The sequence below is a fragment of the Coturnix japonica genome, chromosome 2 (genome assembly GCF_001577835.2).
Source record: "Coturnix japonica isolate 7356 chromosome 2, Coturnix japonica 2.1, whole genome shotgun sequence".
NCBI lineage: Eukaryota > Metazoa > Chordata > Aves > Galliformes > Phasianidae > Coturnix > Coturnix japonica.
The window spans coordinates 118,275,757-118,290,891 of record NC_029517.1 but is presented as its reverse complement, the minus strand read 5'-3'; the positions used below and the strand labels follow the sequence as shown (position 1 = coordinate 118,290,891).

Sequence of the window (15,135 nt, the reverse complement as noted above, 5' to 3'; positions counted from 1 at the left end):
TTTTATATGGCTGTCTCCTTGGAGGAGCTGCCCTTTAGGGTATTCAGAAACTTCTTAATTGGAAAATGTTTTTTTAGTTAGCCCAGAATAGGATTTTAGCATCACAGATTTTGGGATTAGCCGCTGTGACTTCATGGGGAACCATGGTGCAAAGTGGAAGTCAGTAGCCAACACATGCTCCCTGGAAAGAACTATTTTCACTCTAATAACACTGCACAGTGACATTTCTTCAATGTACATACAGTCTGAAGTGAGAAACTTCAATTTATGCAGACCAACCTATCAGCTCCAGTTGAGAAAAGAGCACAGAAATGTGCAGTTAGCCTGTTTGAGCTCATCTCACTTGTTGGACAGAACCAGAGATTTCCCACACACAAAGACATTTTCATAGATGCAAAACATAGGTAGAGATTAAAGTAAAAGCCAAATATGGGTTTAACTGACCAATTACCATAACAGAAAATTGAAATTTTCTCAGAACTGCATAGGGAAAATTCCCTCAGGACATCAGTTTGTCTACTTTGGTCTTTGCTTCTTGGAATTACCACTTTGCTTAAGAAAGGACCATAGGAAAGTTTTGATCCTATTGACAGTGGAGAATATATTACTTAGAATCATACAAGATTATAAACCACAGAACAAGATGATTATGCAATTTCATTATCACTCAGAAAGAGAAGAGCACATTAAGAGAACACTTAAAATGTTATATTTCTATCTATCACAAAAATGCTAAAGGCCCAAGATGCAAAACGAAACTGAAAAGGCCATAAGGACCATATGAACAGGCAAAAGGCTTTCAACACAGGCTGTAAATAAAAACTGTGATAAAAGCTAATTGAAAGGCAGTTTTCAAAAGATAGAGATATTAAGAAACAGTCTCTGACAGCAGTACAATTTTCCCTTTCTGATGAATTCATCCTTTCCAGGCTAATTTTCCTTAGCTTGTCTTTGTTTACATCCAGTCCACCCAGAGAATATTTCACTACAGGCATTGAGTGGGATGAGTTTCAGTCATGATCTTCAGAACTGTTATGTCCAGAGGTCAATTCTCTGAGAACATTTTTGTCATTTTATTTGTTTGTGTCAGCCTACCTCCATTTTTTTTTTTTTTTCTGCCTTCAAAGTTAGCCAAATCAAAGGATACATACATAGGTAACTCTATTTCTCCTGTTTTGAAATGACAATTCAATATTACTTTTCTTCAGCACATGATGTTTACATTATCCAGTCCTGACAGTTTTGAGAAGTGGAATTTTAGTGGAACTTCTAGTTTCCTCTTTTCCTAAGATTTGAGCATTTCTGCATACCTTATTATTCCTGGCTACCTACAGCCTACCAAGGTAAATACATATTTTGTATTTATGATAAATCAGTTTAAGCTGATTTATATCAATATTATATCAAATATTGCACAACAAACATGGCATACAGTTTACTAATAACTACACCCAGATGCTTCAGAAATATGGCCCCTAACATATGGTTTCTTCATGCAATTACAGTCTTCAATGCATTTCACCTTCTTTTCAGAGTTTCAGATGACAAAATACTGACAAATCTGAGTGCACAGGGTCAAGAACTAGGTAGAAATGAAAAATGAAAAAGAAACACTAAAATATTCTGGAGATATAATATGATTCTATGTTTGTACATACCTTTGGCATGAAACACATTTCTCTTTGACCGAGCAATCTGCAAAATTCCCTTCACATTACAAGGAATCACAGAATAGATAGAGGAAAAGTATGCTATATTATCAGGCCCCATTTGGTTTGTGGTAGTCTATCAGTATTTAAAACCCTGAATATAGTACTGATACATGAGTTTGGAAAAGAAATGTAATTTATTTACCTCTACAAGAAACACAATAGTGAAGCAAAGTGACTTTGTCAAATGTTCTAGAATACAGTTATAGCAGAAACTTTTTTAATGTGTTTTAACCTCTACTTTTCGTTTGTCTATTATCAAACATATATAAAACAGAAGAATCATCTAATTCTGAAACACAGTGAAATTACAGAGCAACAGAAAAAATGTCATTGTATAAGTATATATTCAGTCTTCCAGTGTTATTTCAGATCTTTTTCAGCTTTTTAGTCTGTGCCTCCAGACAAGGTAGGAAACAGTGCAAAGAAGATAAATGATAATAAACTTTCGGCTCTCATTAAAAAGTTATCATCTGGGTCTGCCTTGACTCCTGAGAAGCAGATTGCACAACTACAGCCACTGTGCTGCCCAGCGCTCCCCATATTTGCTGAATACAAGTTATCCTCGTCAGATGTCACAAAGGACAGTTAATCCACCTGCCATACGTTACTATTATAATTCATAATTTCTTGCAATAAAGTTAATGATGACAGAGATGTGTCAGTTCTGGAGAGCAACATTCCCCCGGGACATGTACAGCCTTGGTACTCACAACACTGCTGTAGATTGTTTGTGTCCTGGGAGGAGCACTCACACCTGCCAGTTTGAAACACAACTCTTTGGCCCTCAAAATACAATTTATGAGTTCACAGCATAGCACTCAGTTTGTTTCACATGCTGAGATACCATTTGTCTATGCATTTGGTTGGCAACTATGTGTTGTTTCAGGCACAGAAAAGCTGGTCAGGCCGCATTTGGAGTTTGGGAATAAAACTAATCCTGTGACTCAGAAATGCATTCTTTTCCCCTCATTCTTCCCTGACACAGTACTGGGATGTCCGCCTTGTTGCAGGAAGACAACCCTCATTTATGAGCCATCCTGCTGCTGACAGTGGCCCAGCAAACAAGCATTTTCCAATCCAGCAGTTTGGGAAGCTGTGAAAAAACAAACCTGAATCAGCTGTACTTGTTGGCCCATAGACTGATCATGTACTATTCCCACCTATTTAACAAGGAATTTATATCAGAAGTTCATGTCATGCAGACTAATGAGCATCAAGCAGGTGCTAAGTATTTCATTTTCCTGGTGGACACTGGATTTGAGCTACTGCACTGAGCAAGACAAACAGAGGACCACATCTATTGTCAGAGCAGTCCTTGTACCTTTCTACAGACTATAGATGTGCTATATATTTCTCTTTCAGTATCCTGCATTTGGGTTACCATCAATTCGTGTGTTGCTGCATCTTACATCTTCTGCATACAGAAGCTCTGTCTGATACCAGGTACCATTTTTTTTGCATCGTCTGAAGAAAAAACAACCCCAAACAATTTATTCCTGGCAAATATTAGCACTGTATTTCAAAATTTTAGGCCTTCTTATTTACTGTCTGTACCACAGAAGGGTACAAGTGATTCTTCTGCTTAGTTAATGCGTCAGTGGTTAAGAAAACATTCCCGGAAAGAAGAAATCCAAAAAAAGTCAGGGTTAATGACCTTGGGAAGAATTTTATAAACACCAACCTTAGGTCTTGTTGCTGCAGTTATACAAGTGCCATGCAGCACAGCAAATAGTACTCAAGCTTGTCTAGCACTGAGAGGTCTTGAGATCCCAAACCTGCATGTGGTAAGGGTACTTTCTCCTGAACTACGACCTCAGGCTCTCCCAGCTCACAGAGTTCATCTTCATAGAATCATAGAATGGCCTGGATTGAAAAGGACCATAATGATCATCTAGTTTCAACCCCCTTGCCATATGCAGGGCTGCCAACCACCAGATCAGGCTTCCCAGAGCTACATCTTGGGAAGGGGGAGGAAGGAGCAGCTGCTCAACTCAGCTGTGTCATGCAAGGTGAGGGGACGGCCTGAAGGCCCTGATGGTGCAGTGGTCTCCATAGCAGCAGCTGTGCATGAAAAAAACCCCATGGCCACCACCAGCTTGCCTTCAGCACTACAGATGTCACCAGCCCCATACTAGGGCAGTTACCAGTCAAGAGAATGATTTGGGAGACAGTCATTTAACCGAGAATACTTTAAGCAGCATGAATTTATCATCTAAAGATCCTTAACTGATTTCAAGAAATTGCCATGCTGAGATGAAGCATATTTAAAAACTCATTCTCTTCTGGAGTAATAGCAGTACTGCTTTATTGCTGGGCCTCCAATGGACAGCTTTAATTTAGATAGATTTGGATAGAAAGGGATCTCTTGTTCTGAACTGAAAGATTGAATTTGATATATTCTCCACTGAATTTTCCCTTTCCGTATTTCCAGTCTGGCTGAAGGCTCAGCTGAATCACAGCAGCACCACCTCGTGGGTGCGCTGGTCACAGCTGTGATGCCACTGTCAGGAATGGAAGAGATCCTGTGAAGTACGAAAAATGAAAAATGACTGCACACACACACACAAATAAGCATTTTTCTTGTGATGTTTTATGATTTTCTTTGTTTACTTGTTTCAGCTATTTCCAGCTGATGGTATTTACTCAAGGAGCACATCCCACCCTGCTACCTCTTCTGTCAGCAAGGCATACAGAATCACAGGATCATAGCATGGCCTGGGTTGAAAAGGACCCCAGTGATTATCTAGTTTCAACTCCCCTGCTATATGCAGGGTCACCAACCACCAGACCAGGCTGCCCAGAGCCACATCCAGTGTGGCCTTGAATGCCTCCAGGGATGGGGCATCCACTGTCTCCTTGGGCAACCTGTTCCAGTGCGTCACCACCCTCTGGATGAAAAGCTTCCTCCTAATATCTAATCTCAATCTAGCACCTTTTTGCAGATAGGATCATTTTAACATTTTTGTCTGAATAAATTCTGTAATTCACTTCTGTAAGATTTGTAGGACAGCATAGAACAAGAAAACCCATGTATCAACTAAGACTGCCACACATCATTCATCAAACACCACAGGAATAACTGCAAATGAAGCTAGCGGTAGTGAAGAATGCACCCTGAGAGAGCAGTGCTTTGTGTGTATCTCTTACATGTAATGTGCCAAGAAAAAAACAGTAGAATAACAAATTTTGTGATGTTGACATCAATCTATATGTGATTTGAAAAATACAGGAAGAAAAGCTCATCAGTAGCTTCTCTAAAAGCAATGTCATGCTACTTTCTGAACACTCCAGAACTGTTACCAGTTCTGCGAAAGATGAGGGAATGAGGCCAGTTCTTGGGACTAATATTTTATCAATAGAGCTACCATTTTCTACTGTTTTCACAGCATTTGGCTACAGTGGGGGCCAATTTTGGCACAGTACATAGAACTGCTACTCTCCTGTGGCTGAAGGCTTGCTCTGGATGCTGTGGAGGTGCTGCAGGTACACGGGACTTGTTCCAGGCACTGACAGAGGCTACTTGTGCACAGATATTTTAGGAGCTTAAAAGAGAATGCAGTTTATGCTCAGAGTACCAGCAAGAACTTAGTTGCTTTGGAGGATATGAAAAAGAAGTTGGATGCTTGCTTGGCCAGATGAGCTCAGGGCAACAATTCCTTGTACACCTGTTCAGTGTTTTCTGTTCACAGTGCAATGCAGTGTTCACCAAGAAAGTTTGTCAAGGGCTGAAAGAGAAACCTCACATTCAGTAAGGGAGTTGCTCAGCCAGGCTGTGAGTGGAAATAGAGACTGCATGGCACAAGCTGTGCAGAGCTCAGAAGTCTCCTAGCAGCCAGCAGTGGGTTCTGTGGTCTTCAGACAATTAATGAAGCTGTTGGGGACTTCTGCGTAAAGAAGAACATCCTTCTCACAGGTGTAACAACATTGCTTAATACGAATTGGAGCATGCACCAGAAAAACAAATACAATCAGCAGTACTTTTGTATCTAGCTCTTTAAGCATTTACTTTGTAATTCCTGCTTGCTAGGCATTTGAGTCTGAGCCTCCCCAGCTGTTAGCAGCTGGGGCATTAATCTCCACTCTTCTCTGAGTCAACTCTACAGTTGACTTGACTGACCTTTCTCATTTGCTTTAATTACATTATTTTAATTACTAGGAGTATTATGCTCTGAGAAAAACAAAACAAAAACAAGCATGCAAAAGCAACAGCGGAGTTGCCAGACTGGAAAATAAGGAATTTACTTCAAGTAAGAGATTTAAAGGCTATGACATGATTTTTATATGGCTCCATTCAGAGATTTTAAGTTTTGTAGGTTCCTTTGATAGCCAAGAGAGCCTTGGAATCTTAAAAAATCAGGCCATTGTACTTTAATAACAAAAAGAGATAAATAATCTCAGTCATTCCCAGATAAGCATTTGTTCTCTACCCTGTAAGTCTGCTCACCAAGTCAGGATGTACCAAGAACTCCACATGTTCTTCAGCCCATGGCATCAGAGTGTGATGCTTCAGTGCCATTCTGACAAGACAAGACTCTTACAGGAGAAGAGTCCCTTAGACTCTGCATCCAATTAATTCTTGGAGTCTGTATGAGGTGTATTCTTTTGGGACCAGATATCTCTTTAGTTCTCTGGTTGGCTGTGCAAGTTTTTTATATATGTTAGGTTATAAAGTAAAATGGTTTTGACCTCTCTCAGCACTGCAAAGGTAATTATGACATTAGCACACACCACTGCAGATATTGAGGTAACCTAATTCAGGGCACATTTAGCAGGATACTAGGGTTAATTTATGTAGGTTCTCAGTCTTTCCCATGTTGTGATTGATCATCCTCACAGATTCCTCTCTCTCAGGAGGGGCCAAATGGCAAACATCATTCCTTGAGGCACAAAGTAGTGTTTTGTTATGGGAAGACAACAATAGCCTAATAGCTAAATATATGAAAGACAGAAAGCGAATGTTCAGATTTTTTTTTGTCTAATAGAACATGGGTGGTTCATTAGTTTCTGTTTAAACTGAAGGAATGACACCACATTTTTTCCTGATCCTCAACAAGCAAGTGACAAAAAAGCTGTATCCTCTCATTCCAATGGAAATATTCCTTTGTGAGTGGAACTGCAACAGACATCCTTAATCTAGATGAGATTTAGTTAGAAAGGGATCTTTTGTTCTGAATGGAAAGGTTGAATCTGATATTTAAAAAATTTTATTTGCCCTCCCCTGTAGATATGTCAGATACTGATGCTGTTCTATTGTATTCTATATTTTATACGAAGTATTAAGCTCCATCTGTACTTGTCAAAAAATATGGCACCTGTACCATGTGAATTTTCAACATCTTTGACATCTCCCCTGCCCAAGGTCTCTCCTCTACGTTTTCCCTTTCCGTGTTTCCAGCCTGTCTGAAGGCTCAGCTGAAGCACAGTAGCACCATCTCGTGGGTGTATGCAATGATGACAGCAGCACCTTTACTGTTTTGTGCTTGTATCTGTTACATATAACTTGTACCAATAAAGGGAAAATACAAATTTTGTGATGCTGACATAAATCTATATATGATTTGAAAAATATAGGAAAAAAGGATCACGTGCAGCTTTTGAATCTGAGCCTTCCCATCTGCTAACTGCTGGAGCTTTCCTGCTATAATAATAATAATAAAATTAAAAATAAAATAATAATAATAATAATAATAATAATAATTTTAAAATGCTTATGGACGTACATTACTTTTTATTTTTGTAATTGAAATTGTTGTAGAAATTTACATTTCTCTATGGATATTTTTGTCTCAGATATAAGTGTTATAACAGGAAACGTGTTGTTGAATAAAATATTGATTAGCTCTTACAACATAGCCTAATATTCAGGAAATGAGAATAGACATGAAAGATGAACTGAATGTATCTATTAATGATCCACTTTTTGAGTGCAAATAGAAGGAAATGGTTTTCACTATAGTTTTCCCAAAAGCAAACACCAGTAGGTCTAACCTTAAGCTGAGAAGTACTAGTTGTCCATGATGCGAGGTGTAGATTTGTTCCGCGATGAGAGGCTCTACTCATTGCTGCCACTCAACATGACACCTGAGCTCTTGATCACAAAACCTGGCATGAACAGACTTTAGTAAAAATGATTAAATTCAACAGGAATTAGTAAAAGGTACCACAGCTTGACACAGATGTTCTCCTACAGAAATGCAGTGCAGAAACGATTGCTTTCATGGTGGTTTATAAAAAGGGTTGGTCATACAATGGATTAAAACATAGCTCCACGGTGCCATGCTGTAGAAAAGGCAGCCTGTAAACCTTGCATGTACAAACAGGAGCAGAGAATGCAAGGTGCTTGGGGTCAGTCTATTTGATCTTCTCAATGCTGGTAAAACCTCAGCTGGATTATTCTATATAGTTTAATGTAGGTCATTAAAAAAGTTTAGAGAAAATAGGAAGAATCCAAAAGGAAGAAAAAGGAACAATCAGAAAATGGGCAGAATCCTAAATAAAGCAAGAAGAACGATCAGAAATCAGAACTTTAGAAAAGGTGACCTAACATCAAACACTGAATACACTGAGTCTAGTCTGAAGAAAGTGAGATTTATGGGAACAGATCAACAAGCACATACAGGCTGATTGGTTATGGAACAGAATGAAACTGTCCTTCGTATCCATGATGATTAGGACAGAAATTAATTGGTCTGAATGGCATCAAGAGTTGCTAAATATTGCGAGAAGCTCTCTAACTGTAAAATTACTAGACTAGACGTTCAAGAAAGGTCACAGTATTTTATGAAGGGCATCCTAACAAATCCATTATACAGACCTCTCCTAGGGACAGCACAGGAAAAAGTGATTTATTCTGGGACAGCAGGATGGATAAGATGGTCTTTTGTGAGCCTGACTGTCCCCCTGATTTTTGTTGTGTCCCTTTCTGATGGCAGGAGAGCTGCTGGGGCAGGGTTCTCTTCTGTTCACTCTGGTGCTTCACCTTCCACCAGCCCCACTTATAAACCCTCCCAGGCTGCTACCGCAGACCTCATAAAATGCTGAGTCGAGGGGAAAAATATAATAATAAAGGAGCCGTTATGTTTTAAATCAGTGATCTAAATAGAAAATGAATTCTCTGCCATCTTTCTCTGAAAAAGCCAAAGCCAAACTTATAAAGTTAGGCTGGAAAGTAGCATCAAATGTTGTCAGTAAATCTGATAGAATCTGCCAATGAATACGCGAGGTATTTGTGTAATTTTCATGCAACATTTATGTCTTTGAAACTGGAAGGAATAGAATCAGGAAACTGGTACATCTGGAAAATAAAAGGCCTATGTTGGCACACCTTCTTTTAACTGAAATGTAGACTTTCGGCAAGATTTGGCAGGCATTCAGTCAGCTCATGAGTTCATATGGTGCTGGGAAGAAAACCTGTGCAGGAATTATGACAGTAGTTAAACAGCTCTTCTGCCTCTGCCCACGTCATGCCCAGTTCCCATCCCAATGGACACTGATGCCATTTATGTCAGCAGACAGAATTAAAATGAAATAACTTCATTTCTGTTGGAATAAAAGAAATCTCAAATAAATACTGCTTTTCCATAACATTTTTTCCACTTACCAAACAAATACATCATCCACTGCTATACCTGACAGGCAAGCAAACAAAATACAATCTCCTGTTTCTGTAAGGATATAATAATCCAGTCCTGGATTTGATATTATCAAGATGTTGATAAGAAAAAGAAGTGAAAAGACAATGTGGTACACACAGAGATCGTTCTGTAATCAGCCTTCCATTGGATCAGCACTTCTTTTTCTGGAAACAAGTGCTCTTACTTTCTGATTCCCTCATGTGAAAAGTCATTTTGGGTCATGCAGAGTTCTTTGCAGTTCTAAGTGATTACAGAGGAGATGGAAAATGCTAATGCAGTACTAGCCCTATGAGGACTCTTTTTTCTGTTCTGCATTTCCTTCTTATCCTTTCAGTTTCCTGAAAAAGCATTTGCAATGTTATTTCCTGGGTGTTTAACAAACGCAAGTGTGAGAATGACAATTTATTTAATCATTCTATGCATGCCTGTGAAAAGTGATTAAAATTGTGCACATCATTGCTACACTTCCCAGAATGTCAAATTTGCACCATTCTTCAGGCAGGATTTTGCAGACTTAGCTTGTTTTGAGTCACATGGGTTAGGGTGCATCACACTGTCACTTCCACTAGTAGGTCTGAGGAGGTGATAACTTCAGTCCTGTGGCTAATAATGAACAGCTGGGGAGTTGGGCTGGTGACTAGTTCCCTAAATTAAATCCAGAAGAAGATATCTCTGTTCAACCCAAAACATTAGACAAATGATTAAAAGTGATTGTTCATATTTATCTAGAATTAATACTATCTAGGTTAAACATAAATGCTTAATGAATCCAACACAATATGAAATGATTTTACTTTGACAGGGGATCAGCATACTTCCTGTTCCATTATAACTTCATAAATAATAATAAATATAATAATAAATATACTTTTAACATTATAACATTATAAAGTGTGCCCTGGTGGCTCAAGTTGTAGGAATGCTATGTTGCAACACTAGAGGCCCTGGGTTCGAATCCCCCCTGTGGCGCAAGTGGTAGAAGTGCCGCTCTGCTACACAGAGGCTCGAATCCCGGGGAGTTGGACTCGATGATCTCTAAGGTCCCTTCCAACCCACACGAGACTATGATACTATGATACTATGATAATACAAAATTGATGAAGAGGTATTAACAGCAAATTTCTCGACATGATTCTGCAGTCTGTGAACTGTAACTGCCTTTGTTTATTATTTAGGTACTTTCATTGCATTAAATAACATCTTGACTTTTCAATCAGCAGCAAAATGCCTGATGATCACATTGCTGGGTTACTGAGACTGTTTCTTAAGTACTCAAGTGAAGGAGTCTATATAATACAGTAACAGATTTTTGTTATTCCAGTGAAAAGACAGGAAGAAACATGGACAAAAATAAATATATTATCTATTGCCATTTGTTGAATTTGTTATTTGTTGATTGTTATGTTGTAAAATCATGTTGAACAAGTTACCCAAACAAATGTCTGTATAAGTTGTCTTCATCCTAATGAAAATACATTTTAAGAGCTTTTGCTAATGAGCTGCCTGTAGTACATGAGGAACAAATCTATTTCTTGGGTAGTAATAGCACTCTGCCTTGTAGCTTGAGCAACAGATCCTTCCCATTAAATCTGATTATTTTCTTATTATCTCCTAATTCATCTCAGCATATCTTTCAGTGACAGAGCTCTACTGAAAACCATTATTTTAAAGCCATCTCTTAGACATTGTATTTCCTACAAGGTACACAGGATGAGCCAGTGTCTTCAGCATAGGTATATATGTATTGCATATATGTGTTACATATATGTACAGGAAAAATACCCTGGCCTATTTTTTCTTTTCCTCTTTCTAAACAAGAGGAAAATTTGTTTTTAAACAAATTAATTTGCATCCAAATTATGTGAAAGCTTCAAAATACAATGCACAGAAGACAGAAGAGTTGAAGTTAGTGTTGAATATAAGAGGAAAATAGAAGAGACAACTTCCAAGAGCAAAAATTGTGAAGAGATCTGCTCTGTACATTCAAACATTACAGTGTTTGATATGGAGATAAGTGTATTCTGCATAGGGCATGAGCAGGGGTGAGATATAAAAGGCAAAATGTGACTATGAATATTTGTAATAACAGTTTATTGGCTAGATCAACTCAAAACAAATGTTTCAAAGCCTGCCCAGCACTGGAAACTTCTACTGGAATGTCTCTGTGAGGATAAAGATTTGTGATTCCAAATACCTCTTTTTTTCTTTTTCTTATTTATTTATTTATTTATTTATTTATTTATTTATTTAGCTTTATCTTGCATTGCTGTCTGTATTCACTCCATACTTTTGTTTCTGCATTTATTAAAGCAGAAATAAGTGATTTCTTTCTGTTTTATTGGGTATATTTGCTGCTGCATTTTTTCTTTTCCAGGGTATATGGCATGTTTTATTCTACTCACTGTGGGGGAATCTATTAAAAATCACTTTTCCAGGGGTTTACAACTTTAAATTGAAAACAGCCTTTTTTTTTCCTTTTTCTTTTTTCTTTTTTCTTTTTTCTTTTTTCTTTTTTTCTTTTTTTCTTTTTTTTTCTTTTTTCTTTCTTTTTTTCTTTTTTCTTTTTTCTTTTTTCTTTTTTCTTCTTTCTTCTTTCTTTTTTCTTTTTTCTTTTTTCTTTCTTCTTTTTTCTTTTTTCGTTTTTTTTCTCCCTTCCCCCTCTCCCCCCCCCCAACTTTAATAAGTAGATTAAAAAAATTTCTCAGAATCACAGCTAGTAAATTTAGGAGTCTGTTGATAATATGCTCTCAAAAGAAGCAAGCAGGTGAGTATAGAGCACTTGAATCCAAGCAGTCATGTTAATATAGTTTTCCATGTCTCAATCCTTCCACTGAAGGAACATTACAGCAAAGCTCTGAGACATGCTTAACTTAAGCACATGAGCAATAATTATATTCCTGGGCTTACTTAAGTACTGCCCAAACTATATTTTATTTCTGACTAGTTGACTCTGATTGAAGCAACATTTAATATTTGTACCAATTACAGGGAATTGCTGTAAAAATGCCCTGCTTCCACAGTGCTGGTGCTAACAGGCCAAGCAACAGTGGGATTGGCTTGCTGAGCCTCATCCTTCTCCACACAGGGAAAAATTGCCTTTCAGCACTGATGCTGCTTGGGATTTCATTGCTAGGAGAGCGTCATGAGCTCTGTGTATATTAGCAGTCCTAAGATAGCTTTCCAATTCCCAGGACTGCTTTCACAGCCAAGCGTGCACATTGCTGCATGTATTCACATACCCACCGCATATCCCAAAAGAGACCTGAAGCTTATGCCAAGCAGATTCAAGACTATCCTTGCTATTGGTCACCTGAAAAGGCAAGTTTACCTGCCACTATATGGATTTCAATTCCACTGGTATTTTTCCATTGATTTTTTGAAAAAGAAAAAAAAAAAAAAAAAAAAAAGTGATGACTGTGTGCATTTCTGCCATAGAGGGAGAAAACCCATGAGCTTCATTTAAAAGAAATCTTACAAATCTTACAAACTACATACTCAGTTCCTGTAGTTCCCAAAGGAAAATGTTATTACTTGAAGAGAGGTACTTTTGTCATCTTGTCGTCTTTACATCCCTCTTGCACACCTTTATTAGTGTAAAGGAATAAGAAAAATAATAAAAATAATAAAATATTAGGCAAGAAGAGACTGGGAATCTTCAGGCTTTGCTGAGTGCTTGCTGGATGCACACACCTTTATCTCCAGCTACATACTCACTCTGCCATGCCATGCCTTCTCATGGATCTTTGCATCTGCAATGATATGCTCCCAGACTTCACTATGGCCTTCCAGTACTTGAAGGGAGCTTATAGGCAGACAGAGTTGCAACTTTTTATGTGGTCTAATAGTGACAGGACAGGGGGAAATGACTTAGAACTAAAAAGGGGAAATTTAAGATAGATGTTAGGAAGAAATTCTTTACTCAGAGGGTAGTGAGACACTGACGCAGGCTGCCCAGAGGAGCTATGAATGACCCATTCCTGGAGGTGTTCAAGAGAAGGATGTATGGGGTCCCGAGGAGCCTGAGCCAGGGGGTGGCAGACCAACCTGCCCTCAACAGGATTAGAGCATGATCTGTGAGGTCCCTTCCAACCCGCAACATTCTATGATTCTATAATTCTTTCCAGCATCTTGTCAGGTCAGTGCATCACCCCATGCACAGTGCAAAGCCAGGCCTTGGTCGGGGCTGGACCCCAGATCTCGCTCCTCTGCCTTGGCCTCAAGCTGAGACCTGGGGCATGCTGCCAGCAGGCTGCAAGGATGAGTTAGAGTTAGATTTTTCATTTAAATTTTGGCAACCTCTGCAGCCATTCCTGTTACTTCCAAGGACTGTTGCCATTGTATTAAAAAGAGTAAATTTGCTGCTGAGTTACTTACTGCCCAGAAAATCCAGCTGAAACCTACTGCTGCCAAATCTGAGGATTCGATATTGGGCCAGGGACTTTAAATAGCTTCTGCTACTGAGGATTTTCTGCTGTCTATGCCGTCTAGAAAAAAAAAAAAAAAAAAAAAAAAAAAACTAAAAAAAAGAAAGAAAAAAAAAAGAGATTGATAAAACCTCAGTTTGAGGGATTGGACATGGACTGTTAGAAACTGAAAATTGCCACTTCTGGTGTGGTTAGTACCTATCCAGCTTTTTTGATTGAATCATCTGTTTTTTTAAGCCTAAGTTTGGAAGTTTGGTTTCTCAGGGTCCAGGATAAACAGCACACAAACAAACAAAATCTCTACCGTTGCCCACTTATACAAAGCACAGGGAAGCCCCGTTATATAGGTCGTCTGCTTTTTGCAATGCAGAACGCCAGCCCTTACTGAGCTCTTGACATCACTGCTCACAGCCCTTCCCTGCTCCTGCTCACCAAGCTACCCCTGCACTTTTACAAGGGTGCAGTTACCCTTCCTTCTCTTTGTAATCTAAGTAGCACCTTTAATTGTAGTCTGAAGTCTTTGGAATAGGGGACCCAGATTTGACACAATTTCCTATAGGACACGTGAATGTGCACATAACTATGTAGAGCAAATCTACCTCTATCCTTTTACCTTCTCTTTTTCCCCTGCCTCTGTGACATACACCTACATAAGATAGTTCAGGCACTCCCAAGGCAGAAGACAACCCTTTGTTTTTCTTCATCTCCTCCACCATGCAGACAGGCACATCGGCTGCAGAAGTGCATGGGAATCCACGCGCCAGCCAGAAGCCTCTGGCTGCCATCACGCACACACACTGAGGAAGCACTGGCAGCCACACAGTGCAAGCTCTCTGCATGCCACAGCCTGCGAGTTCATTCTGCACTCTGCTGTGCAGATAGACCCTTAGCAACAGCAAACACTGTACACTGAGCACAAGCTGGGTTGCTGTTGACTGGTTAAAGGAGCCCTCCTCTGTGAGTAATTTGTGTAGGAAATGATAGGAATTGTAATGATTTTGCCTGAAACTATAGAACAGCCAGTAATATTTTCTCATCTAACTCAGTGATGCTGGTGATGCAAAAGTGCTCCACTGCCTTATAATCAGATGCTGCTTGGAAGCCCTTTTCTCTTTCTTCTTTTTGTCCCCAAGAGAACTTCCTTTTATTACAGCTTGGTGGATCTGTGTAATCTCTTTCAGAAGCTACTTAATTTCTTCAGGACTAAACTGAGAATCTGTTTTCAGTTCATAGCATGTATTTGGAAGCTATGGTTTCCCAGGAATACACCAGAAAAGAGAGATGGGAACTCTTCCTGCATCCTATGGGAGCATTAGACCTCAGGGCTGCCAGGGAATTCATCATCTTGGGGCAGTACTCATGAAC

The 15,135-nt window shown here is 39.0% G+C and overlaps 1 protein-coding gene across 1 annotated transcript in view; it reads right to left on the bottom strand.

Moving 5' to 3' along the window:
* LOC116652933 overlaps positions 1-14,555 on the bottom strand; it is a 29,052-nt gene extending 14,497 nt beyond the window's left edge. Inside the window, exon 1 of the mRNA XM_032442598.1 lies at positions 14,421-14,555. Coding sequence (XP_032298489.1) covers positions 14,421-14,555 — 135 coding nt within the window. The remainder of the gene's footprint in view (positions 1-14,420) is intronic.
* Between the last annotated feature and the right edge of the window lie 580 nt (positions 14,556-15,135).